The sequence below is a fragment of the Punica granatum genome, chromosome 2 (assembly GCF_007655135.1).
Source record: "Punica granatum isolate Tunisia-2019 chromosome 2, ASM765513v2, whole genome shotgun sequence".
In the NCBI taxonomy this organism is placed as follows: domain Eukaryota; kingdom Viridiplantae; phylum Streptophyta; class Magnoliopsida; order Myrtales; family Lythraceae; genus Punica; species Punica granatum.
Genome location: NC_045128.1, coordinates 37,492,448 through 37,505,024, shown reverse-complemented (window position 1 = coordinate 37,505,024; position 12,577 = coordinate 37,492,448). Strand labels below are relative to the sequence as shown.

Here is a 12,577-nt window from a genome sequence, read left to right as displayed (position 1 = left end):
ACTGTCGCAGTCTCGCAGAGCCCTTGTGCTCCGATGAAGACCTACTAATATCTACATATATTATATGATACTGTACATGTGATAAACTAATATCTATATATATATGTACTGCCAAAAAAATCTATATATATACACGTATAATACATATATATGTAGACATAGACGTGTACACGGAATTATGCCCTAAAAAAATAAAGTTGATTCCAATTCCGAGTTAAATCAAATAGAAAATAAAATTTGTCATTCTATTTCCATTCTGTCTCATTTCAATTCCAATTCCGTCACCAATTTTAAACTCGAAATGAAATGGAATTTTTTTTTTGGTGAAATGATATACTTTGTTAAACAAGAACCCATGTTAAGGGCATGGCCTTTTACACGTCCAGGGTGCTAGATGCACTATGTTTCTCTAGGACTATACATTACAGTCAGACCAGGGAGATTCTCCAAAAGGCGGCGGTAATCGGACTTGATACCAAACAACGCCAGCGGGAAATTGCTTATCGAGTATAGGGCCGATATTAGCATCTTCAAATTCGCCAACAAGTATCAAACTGAGTGTTCAACCTGTCTTGCGAGCAGTAGACCCATCCCACAGGCTAAGGTGATCCGCTCGCAAGGGGTGGTCTGGTCTCTGATGATGCTCGAAACTGCAACAGCCGTTATGTCCCGAGCCTGACATGAGGAGTACAGCAGCGAAAAGGGTTGATCCAGGGAAGGACTTATATACAGCTCCTATCTATATGGGGTTGGCTTGGGCTATAGTTTTAGTTATAATTTTATTGTATATATATGTGTAATTTGTAACATCATATCTATACAATAAACGGATCATGGACTACAGAGGTGACTGGATGAACGACACCAGGGGGACCCTGATGATGGTAGCCAGCATCATCGCCACCGTCACCCTCCAGGCAGGGATTGTGCCCCCGGGCGGCATGTGGCAGCAGGACATTCATGAAGGCTTGCAATGCAGCAGCAAGAATATCTGTTACGCTGGGGAGGCGGTGCTTACTTACTACTACCCTATCGACTTCATGTACTTCTTGATATGCGACATGATCTCATTCTTGGGGTCACTTGCGGTGATACTTCTGCTCATCTGCGGGTTTCCAATCAGCAATAAATTCTGCCTATGGCTTTTATCACTAGCCATGTCCGTCACTGTCTCCTCCTTCGGCCCCACCTTCTTCAATGCCGTTTGGCAGTCACTTGCCACACCTCTACAACGAGCTCAGGTTTTCTTTAATCATCGTGTGGACGGTGATAATAGGCATTGTCGGCCTCAGCCTTCTCATTCATCTGTCTTCTTGGCTGCGAGGCTCCAAGTGCAAATCTGTCTGGAGGAGATTACCCCGACTCGGCCACAACAAGTTCAAACTTGCAGTAATTCCTTACGCTCACTGGAAAAGGGGTTGAGCCAATACCAGTAGCCGGTGCTAGCCAGCGAAAATTCGTTATAATGTGGAGTATCTATAGTGGAACTACCTAGAGAAAATTACACTGTATGCTATACCCTGCCTTCGATGTTATTCTCAACTCTAGCACATCCTTTGAAAGTTACTAAGAAAGCTTATGTACATTTTATTTTTGTTCCAATTCTAGTCCACCATCAGTTTTCTGTCTAAATTAACAAAAAAGCTCATGTGGCACGTAAATTGGGCAAAATTAATGTTATGTACATATAATATATTCCTAAACATAAAAATTATTTTTTTTAAAAAATCCCCATGGGTACTTGCCGTAGTTCTTGGCATGAGGTAGACATGCATTCGTCAAAGAAAGACACCCTTCAGGGTCTGCATCCTCATACTTGCATATGAAATCATGGGAGCTAACAATCGTTGTCAGTTCTACCATACAGCCATAATGAAGAAGTGTGAAGAAGTCTAAGTAATAATACTTCAGGGATTTAAACTTGATGACCATTTGAAGGGGTGGCCGTGTCCCACAAGAATATGATTTGAGAGGAAAAGCTTTTTGCAGAACGGGCATAACCCGTGGATTGTGCATAAAGGTAAAGGGAGGGATCTTTGGGATCCTCCAGATCAAGGATACAATGATTTGACTGCACGTCGAAATGTGTTTCATGCCCGGAGAGTCAAGGAGAGTTTGCTTGCGTCAAATACTGTAAAACTACTACTCGTTGTCGCTTCACACTGAGTGTAGCTATTCTTTCATAGTCGAGCTGCCAAAGGTCCCCTAACTTTTGCCTAGGCCGCAAGGCACGTGACGACCTAGCGGGGTATTTTATTTTTAACACTTCCTTCATTTAGAGCTCACCTTTTGCTACGACTACCCTGATTGGGTCCGATCGCACCTCTCGGCTCCTCTAACTTTTTCCTGAACCGCCCTTTGCGGGTTTTCAGTCTAGCAAGGATTTCGTTTCATGCTCTCCTTTTGCCACGACTCCCCTTTGCGGGATTTTAAACCGTGCCCCTCATTCCCTAATTTTTGCCTAGGTCGCCTCAAAGAAGTTTTCAATCTAGCGGAAAATTCATTCTTTTTCTCTCAAGATTCTGAGATGAGAAAGAACAGAAGAGGAAGATTGTACAGAATTTACAGAAATTGCAGATGTATAGAATTGCACATGCATGTACATGAAGAAGCAGCAGAATGACGAAGAACTGTCAAGGATAGTACTTCTTGAGGGCATCGGCGTTGACTGAAAGCATATTTTCGTTCCTGTCCATGTCATTAAGGATGATTGCTCCTCCATCGAAGACTTCTTTGACAATGAAAGGTCCGTCATATTTGTATGCAAATTTGCCCCTTGAATATGAGGCAATGTGCAAAACTTTCCGTAAGATGAGATCGCCAGGGCTGAACTCGTATGGACGGACCTTCTTGTTGAATGCTCGGGCCATTCTCTGCTGATAGCATTGATCGTGGCAAAGTATTGTGAGCCGCTTCTCGTCAAAAAGATTAAGCTATTCATGGCGTTGTTTTGCCTATTATGCTTCCTTAAGCTTGGATTCGACAAGGACCCTCATGGAGGGAATCTCCACTTCAAATAGAAGAACTACTTCCATGCCGTAGACTAAAGAGTACGGGGTTGCCCTGGTAGACGAGCGAACACAAGTTCGATACGCCAAGAGCGCGAACGAGAGCATCTCGTGCCAGTATTTGTAGTTCACCGTCATTTTTTCAATGATTTCCTTTATGTTCTATTTCGCTGCCTCTACCGCACCATTCATTTGTGGATGATACGGAGAGGAATTGCGATGTTGGATCTTGAACTGTGCACAGAGCTCGTCGATGAGTTTATTATTCAAGTTCTTGGCCTTGTCTAGGACAAGAGTTGCAGGGACCCTATACCACGCAATGATGTCATGTTTAAGGAAGCATGCCACGGCCTTCGCAGTGACTGATGCAAGGGTGGTAGTTTCGATCCACTTAGTGAAGTAATCGATAGCTACCAGTATAAACAAATATCCGTTGGATGCTTTGGGGTTGATATGACCAATCACGTCCATGCCCCACATTGAAAAGGGCCATGGAGCTGTCATTGGATGCAGCTCATTGGGTGGTGCTCTGATCTGATTCGCGTAGACTTGGCACAAGTGATAGTGCTTGACATGCTTGACGCAGTCAGTCTCCATGGTAGACTAGAAGTAGCCCAATCGCATAATTTTCTTTGCGAGCATGAGCCCGTTCATATGAGGTCCGCAATTCCCTTCATGCATTTCTTCCATAAGGCGTTGTGCCTCATTTCCATCGACACACCGAAGTAGTGTGGCGTCTAATGAATGGCGATAGAGAGTCTCGCCACTCAACAAGAAGTGTGCTGCGATGCGTCGGAGAGTCCTTCGATCAGTGAATGCAGGGAATTGACCAGTTTGCAGTAAATGCTTGATGTCTGCATACTAAGGCTTGCCATCGATAGCCTCGATCATGTAGCAATGGGCAGGGCCCTTGGCAATCTCAAATTCGATTGGCTCGATGAGATTTTCATTCGTAATGCTCACCATGGATGTGAGCGTTGCGAGTGCATCAGCAAACTGATTCTTCATGCGTGCTGTGTATGTAAATGAGATATTCTCGAAGTTCTCTGTCAATTCTTTGAGGTACTCGTGATACGGCACCAGTTTTGGATCCTTCGCCTTCCACTGCTTGAGAGTTTGAAAGATTGTGAGCTTAGAATCGCCAAACACTTTTAGCTCCTTGACTTTGAAGTCGATTTCCGCCTATAAGCCAAGGATACATGCTTCGTATTCGGCTACGTTATTGGTGTAGGGGAAATTAGTCTTCGCTGCAACAGGGAAATGACGTCCTTCAAGGGATATCAGCACTGCGCCAATACCGGACTCGGTGGAATTGACTGCGCCGTCAAAGTACATCTTTCACCCGGGACTCTCCTCCTCATCATTCACTTGGAGGATCCCTTCATCCGAAAAGTCAGAGTTGATTGGTGTGTCATCATCAATCGGAAACTCTGCTAGATGATCTGCTATTGCTTGGCCCTTCACTGATGTGCGCAACACATACTCGATGTCGTACTCCGTTAGTTGGCAACGCCGTTTTGCTATGTTCCTCATGGAGGACGGATTGCCGAGCAGATACTTCAGGGGATCTATCCTTGACAGCAAGCGAACGGTTTGGTAGAGAGTATATTGCCGGAATCTTTGCATGACCCACACAAGTGCGCAATACATTTTCTCTATTTCAGGGTAGTTAGACTACCCTTCAGTAAACATCTTGCTCAAATAATAGAAGGCTCGCTCTGCATGTGTGGAATCGTCCTTTTGTCCTAACATGCACCCAATGGATTGTCGGCGTACTGTCAGGTACAAGATGAGAGGACGATTCGGTGAAGGGGGGACCAACACCGGCGGCTGAACTAGATATGCCTTGACTGTATCAAAAGCTTTCTGACACTCGTCATCCTATTTGATCGCTGCATTTTTGCGAAGTAGGCGGAAGAGTGGTTGGCATTTGTCTTTCAAGTTTGCTATGGAACGTGCGATGTAATTCAGCCTTCCTAGGAAGCTTCTTACTTCACGCACTGTTGATGAAGGGGGCAGTTCCATGATCGCCTTGACCTTGTCGGGGTAGACCTCAATGCCCTTTTCACTGACTACAAACCCTAACAGTTTTCCTAACTTGACACCAAAGGTGCACTTCGCCGAGTTGAGTTGGAGCTTCTACTTCTTGAGACGATTGAAGAGTCACTTGAGGTTGACTAGATGATCTTCACCTTCTTTGGACTTTGCAATCATGTCGTCGACGTAGACTTCTATCTCTTTATGCATCATGTCATGAAAGAGTGTGACCATTGCTCGTTGATAGGTTACCCCGGCGTTTTTGAGATCGAAAGGCATGACCTTGTAACTGTAATTTAAGTGTCATGTGAGATGATGTATTTTTTTTATTGTGCAATTTAGGCCTCGAGAAAGTAGACTTGTTGCAGTGGCACAAGTCACTAACTCAAAACTATGAAGTCATGGATTCAATTTTATTTAACTTTCATTGTTCTTATATTACCTCAAGTAAGAGCAATGATTTAGTAGCTTCGAGAAAAATACACCGGTCGAAATGAACATTTTCTAAACATAGTCTGGAATTAAGAGGATGTCTGAATTTAAATTATAAACATATTAAACTGATTTTTCTATTTTAACGAATTTATTTATTTATGTTATAATAAATTAAGTATATGATGAGAAACAGTTTCATTTATGAGTTGATGGAACTATACTAAGGATTCGGTACAGCAAATTGTAATATTTGTTCGGGTGATTTTTATTTTGGGTGAATACAAATTGTAATATTTAGAAGCGTCGTGCCTAACTAGTACTATATACAATACTATATATAGTAATTGTCTGCGTCGATGGGATAGCCTATGGTGCAATCACTTTTTGGAGCCATTGGGTTATAATAATAGTGAATAATTAATTAATCATTTAATTCCTAAAAAGTGATTGATCCGATAATTGCACCACAGAATTAATTTCCTGCTTGAGTTACCAAGAGCGAGGACAGAAGTAATTAACATCACGAACGGGATGGATTTCACAGTACTGAATGTACTAAACCACTCCCCCAAAGACTTCAAGAGCCTGGAGATTCGAGAAATCCTAGCTGCAGCAGGAGCCAGAGCTGGAGCTGCAGCTGAGACTGTTGTGCTTCCACCACGTCTAACCCACGGTGCCACGAAGAGGGATGTGGATGGAGCAGTAGACCTACCTGCTGAGGAACAAGCCCAAGTCCCAAAGGCATGGAAGACATGGGTGTGGCTCTTTTTGAAGCAGATCATGGACTACAGAGGAGACTGGATGAATGACACAAAGGGGTCCCTGATGATGGTGGCCACCATGATCGCAACCATCACCTTCCAAGCGGCTATTGCACACCCGGGTGGTGTGTGGCAGAATGACACCACTAACAGCAGGAACAGTGCCCGCAACAACAGCAGAGCGTGTGTTGCCGGGAACGCGGTGCTTGCTTACTACTATTCTGACGAGTACTTGACCTTCATGAGGTGGAACATGATCTCGTTCTTCGGGTCACTCATGGTCCTATTCCTGGTCATAAGCGGGTTCCCGCTCAGCAACAAATTTTGCCTATGGCTCTTGTCACTTGTCATGTGTGCCACCGTCACCTGCCTTGCCTACACCTTCTTCGAAGCCATGTGGCTGGTGGTCCCAGATCACTTGATATGCCAATATGAAAGGCTCACGAATGATGTACACCGCGTGTGGGCAGTGATGTACATCGTCGGGCTTTTACTTTTCATCCGCATGTGTTACTGGCTGAGAAGCTTCAAGTACAAAGCTGCCTGGAGGAGGTTACTCAGACTTGGTCCCAGCACGTCAAAACTCATAGTAGATTCTTACACACACTGAAAAACTCATCCAGCCAATACCAGTAGTTGGTGCTAGCCTGCCAGAACTCATTATGTTACGAGTGGAGTTTCTACAGTAGGAATATTTATAATGTTGGAGATGCGTCAGGAGCTGATAGGACAAAGTCTAACCGTTTGTCTATCCTTTAGGCAGTTAGTTGTTTCATTGTTAGCAACAAAGTAGCTTAGCAGAGTTTCCTTTGGTTGTGTTTTGGTTGGGTCTTAAAAGACAGATGTATGCAGTTCTCATTTTATATGTGCAGTTAATGAAGTGTTTCATTCCCTCATTTTCTTTGCGTGTTACTTTCTCTCTCGTTCTCTGAGTTTGTTACTGAAGCGTGACTCAGTGGCTCAGTTGTGAGTTTAACATATAGGCAAGAAATCTGCAATTTTGTTCATCACCGTACTATATAAGATTGTAGTAAATATACTGCTAAATTATCACGGAAGTCCTAAAAGCATGCAAAAAGTTTTAACTTAAATCCTAAAAGTATCAGATTTCCTCAAAATAGTCCTAAACGTTTGCTAAATGTGACAATTAGGGTGAGTTTGGGAGTGCAGTGAGGCTCCCAAACCTTCAACCTCAATTTTTAAAAAGATAATTGCACCATATAGCCTAACGTTTGAAAGAATTCTTAATTCTAATCCAAACTTGATTTTTTACTTGAGATATCCCAACGTTGACGTGTTGGTTTCACATCTAGCCCAACACTAACTTCCCGTCCAAAATTGACGGAATTGCACACGTGGCACGTTAATTTTGTAATTTTGTTTACATGTGTCATAAAATTAACGTGCCACGTGTGCAATTTCGTCAATTTTGGACGTGAAATTAGCGTCGAGATAGATGTGAAACCAACACATCAACGTTGGGATGTCTCAGGTAAAAAATTAAGTTTAGGTTAAAACTAAAAATTCCTTCGAACGTTAGACTATATTTGGTGTGCTTTCCCCCACCGGCGGTTGACTCATTTTTGCAATTGAGCCCTGCTTCTCATATCTGCCGCTACACCCGCAGCTTTAATTTCTTTTAACTTCCAAAATACTCCATTCCTTTTCTGCATAATTCCATGCTGCCCTCACCTCTCCATCTCATCTATATATATATATACAAACACACACACACACACACAATTTAAACAAAGGAGGCCCATATATATATATATATATTGGATAGTTCTAATAGAACTATTGTCTAATCTGTCTCATTTATTACACCAATAGAAATTTTATTTGTGAATGAAATAAATTTTATTCTTCTATTGATGTACATATCAGTGATTTTAACTTTTCAGCCATTATTTCAGCTGATTTGAAAAATAACATGCCAAACTCTCAACAACTTATAAAATAAGCAATTACTTTTCAGTGATTTTATTTCAGCATTTTTTCATTAATAGCAACACTCCCAAACCAAACCCTAAAGTTCGTTCTATAACTAACTGTTAAGGTTTGTTCACGTGACTTTTTCTTTTGTGCGTGGCATATAAAAATAAATAAAAACAACAAAATAACAAATTTTTAAAAAAAGAAAACTTAGCCCTTTGTTCAATCAATCGGCAGTGTCCGGTCGATCTGTGACCTCATTGGGAGAGCAGGGTTTCCAAGAGGCCCTTCCACCCCAATTTGGCCTCCCCTATCTCCAACCCTGTTTTTGAGTGGTGGGGGTGAAGAAAAATAAAATAGAAGGAGAGGAAAAGAGGGAGGAGACATCGAAACGTGGTGACCTTAGGCCTAAACCATAGGAATTCTTATTCACAATAATTCGACTCACCAAATATATAGAATGACTAGCCAATTTATAAGCTCAAGAAGAAACCAAATTAGGAAATTGGTAATATCCTGATATCATAATAAAAATGTAAATTAGATATTTAAAAATTCTAAGATATCAATTAACCTAATTCATTGATACGATCTTATTTCAAATATACTACTGATTTATAGTAGCCACGTCATTGATTTATATTAAGGAAATTATTATATTCTTATAAAAAAAAGGAAATATTCTCATATAGATAATAATAGAGAATATATAGATTATGTAATAATAGAGTATATAAATTATATGTATATAGCTCAACAAAATATATAGAAGGGAAGAAAATATACAATAGATTATATACATTGTATATACATCGGCCGATACATAGATTATTTACAATGAAATATAGTATAATAAGAGCATTACAATAATTTACAGTATAAATTATAGTCTATATAAATTATTGCAGTATTTTAAATATTATATTCTCTTTTATTAAATTTAGACATATCTTTAGTTGACTATAAATATGCATTTTACACTATTTGAGTTCTTCAACAGGTAACAAATGGTAGTTTCTTGAATGAAGGTTATTTCTTCTCTCTCTTTTATTCTCTCCTCTCATTTTTTAATGAATTGTCACATGCATAATTTATTCTCTATGATTGAAGCTCCCCAAGTACCAATCCAGATTCAAGTGGTAAGGGATTCAATGGACTCTACAGGTTCAATAAACAGTAGGTTCTCGAATAAAGGTCGTTTCTCTTTTCTTTCTTTGTAATTGAATGTCACATGCGGATTTTCTCCAATATATTTGACAGGAATAAATGGTAGTTTCTCGAATGAAGATCGATTCTCTTTTTTTTAATGAATTTTTTCATGCAAATTTTCTTCATTGTATTCGAAACTCCCCCAATTGCTCTCCATATCCAAGTGGTAAGGAATTCGGTCAACCCTATAGATGCTACCCTTCAATGAGATGACGTCTTACCTACATAAGAACAATTTATGCAAGAGATTATCCAATTTTATATATATATATTTCTTAAAAAAGTTTTGGTTAATAGCTTAAATTTTCATTAGGTTTTTGTTAGATATTAATTATTTTTATTATTTTGCCTAAAATAACTATTTATTGAATTTTTGCATCTTCCAACCCCCTTCGCATCTTTTTTCTTCCCTTTCGTCTCTCTTCCTCATCGGATCCCTTGGTTCTGTTCTTCTTCAACTACCCTTAGAATGTCTTGCTCCGTTCTCATCTTTCTTCGTCGGAGCCCTCGGCTCTATTCTCTCTTTTTTCGTCCTCGCGTCCGGGCAAGGATTTGGCTTTTACCCCGATCTCGGCTCCTGGGCTGGGACTTCTTTATGCTCTGCTGCCCCTAGCTGAGTCACTTGGACCCCGTGCGAGTCTTCTAGCAGCTCAACTATTGACTTATCAATAGAATTGGCTAGCTGGCCGCTCCCTACACAAGCATTCTAAAGCATACAGTCATGCACCCGTGGGTAGAACTTCGGCAGTTTAACCCTCCAAGTCTCTTCATCATCTAAACGCCTATTTGAACTCGCAATATACAACACAATTCTATCTACACGAAACCCAGCTACCGCTTACACCTACGAACTATTGAATTGTGGAGTTATACTGTAAGACAATGAGGATAGCTAGTGCTTTCGCCATAACCTTGAGACAATGCCCTGGCACGCTGTTACACACGTCTTACCACGTGTCAGTTGGAGATTGGCTCGTGTATTTTTAGGTGAAACAACTAGCTTCCCTTATCGCTCGAGCAACGCATATGGGGCAGCAACCGATCCCATGATGGCCGCTTCATGGAGACCTGAAGCTGGAACGCTCTTCTAGCAGCACAGAGCCGGTGCTACCATACCACCTGCTCTCTCTAGCTTCTCCATTGTCATTGAAAAGGATTAAGTTTCAACAAAGAGCCTAACTGTAGAGACCACCCGGAATTTATTGTGTTTAGATAATTGTCGGTGAGATTTTCTGTCACATAATAATAATAATGTTATGTTTGGTTTGTTAGTATGATTTTGAAATCACAACTTTAATTTAACTCTACCCAGAACAAAACAAAATAACTCATTCAAAGTGTAAAAGGTAGATCCCACACATAAACATTTATATTATTCCATTATAATACAACTCCGTTATAATTAATTCTCAACTCCATCCATTCATGTCCATGCTAATAGGTTCCTCCTCTTTCAGTGTGCTATATTTGATTTGCAATACGGTCTCGTACTTCTTCCATCTCCCTACTCATGGCTTCTTCTTAAATTAATTGACATGGTAATAAGAGCGCACCCCAAGGTCTCGTTGACCTTTTTTCCTTTTCTTTTCTTTGCTGAGTAGCTTTACCTTTTATTCACTTTTAACTTTTCTGAGGAAGAAGTCTACAACTTGAATAAGAAACTATGCTTACGAGGAAAGCTTCCAGTGTGCGAAAATCAACTACTGGACATTATATGCGATAACGTGATAACGACAAAAGAATGTCTCCAAAGGAAAAATCTCCAGAATCAGTTACCCGTCGTTGCACGGCACTCTTGTGATCAACAACAATTTAACTGTCTTTAGGAGTTTTGGGAGACATGGGGAAAGACCAATGGGCCCTCCGAAAGCAAAAGCTCACCTTTTATGTATAATGGATTGTTCATGACCTAACCTATTGTACTTACAATCATACATAGTATTGTGACGAATCACATATTTGTTGCCTATATATGTGTGTTGAAATTCTTGCCATGCTAGCTAGGTTATATATGTCCACTGTAGATAATCCATCCTTAACATATATAATGAGTTCTAGCTGGCTAGCTTGGTATCAGCTAGACCCATTTTCCAGTGTGCATGTGAATCTACTACGACTTTCGACGTGCTGGGACCGAGTATGCGTGAGCCCCTCCAGGCAGCGTTGTACTTAGAACGTCTGAGCCAGTAACACATGCGGATGAAATATACATATCATCACAGCCCAGACATAGTATGAATCAGACTTGGGCTCGTCTCAGGAGCGAATCAATTGATCTGGCTGGGACCACCAGCCACATGGTTTTGAAGAAGGTGTAGCCAAGGGAGGCAATGGTGGCACACATGGCTAGTGACGAGCCATAAGCAAGCCATAAGGTCATACTAGAATTAAGAATTTGAACAAAAACATTTAACCCTTATAACTTCTTGTTATTATGGGGACGGCATGAAGTATCTGATAATATGTAAAGTATATAAAGAAGCCCCGACTTTGCATTGTAAATTTACAGTAGTAATATATTCATTTTGGTCGCTTGGAGAAAGTAACGGAGAAACAATAGGAGGACCAAAACATATTTGCTCCTTATCCTTAGTTCTTGGGTTGATCAAATCTTGCTGTGAGACCATAGGGAGTCTCACGAATGTATCGGCATAGATGTGAATGACATGACTTTGACCCGTGTGTTGTCCGACTTTAACGTACACATCAACTGTGTATTCATTTGGTATAGGCAAGTGCATATTAATTATATGACTTCATGTCTCCAATGATTATTCACCAACGAAGATCAGTTTGCCTCATTCAGGACAGTTACCATGTAACGTTGAATCATTGTAAAGGGTTCTCCCTTGAGCAGGAGAATATAAAACATTGTGGTATATACATCCGAATCTTTATGTCAGAGGCTATATCGACTGTAACAAAAAGCTGTTCAGGATAACGAAGTGATCTGATTACTGTTGACCGGCCCTTGACATATTTCTTATTAAACATTCCCTTTTTAATTAAAGGCTATTGGAATATATACATATTGAAATATTCATTGGAGAGAGGCCGGCCATTGTAGGGGAAGTGCATATGCAGACACCCTTTATGATATGTACATGAAAGCGGCACGACAACCCCTAATGTGCTAACAAACCATTAGGATTTTCTCCAGTTTCGAGATTTTTTCACCTTCAAAAATAATAA

At 40.6% G+C, this 12,577-nt stretch overlaps 2 protein-coding genes across 2 annotated transcripts; both read left to right on the top strand.

Annotated features, from left to right (window-relative positions):
* Positions 1 to 350: 350 nt before the first annotated feature.
* Positions 351 to 1,631, top strand: LOC116197484. Its single transcript, XM_031527639.1, has one exon. It carries the CDS (start codon positions 834 to 836, stop codon positions 1,434 to 1,436), a length of 603 nt encoding a protein of 200 aa, XP_031383499.1. The 5' UTR covers positions 351 to 833; the 3' UTR covers positions 1,437 to 1,631.
* Positions 1,632 to 6,011: 4,380 nt separating this feature from the next.
* On the top strand, positions 6,012 to 6,851 carry LOC116193957. The gene has a single exon (XM_031522694.1). It carries the CDS (start codon positions 6,012 to 6,014, stop codon positions 6,849 to 6,851), a length of 840 nt encoding a protein of 279 aa, XP_031378554.1.
* Positions 6,852 to 12,577: the final 5,726 nt, after the last annotated feature.

Excerpts from the sequence above, each read along its gene's own strand:
- LOC116197484 (XM_031527639.1), top strand. The coding sequence starts at position 834 with ATGGACTACAGAGGTGACTGGATGAACGACACCAGGGGGACCCTGATG.
- LOC116193957 (XM_031522694.1), top strand. The coding sequence starts at position 6,012 with ATGGATTTCACAGTACTGAATGTACTAAACCACTCCCCCAAAGACTTC.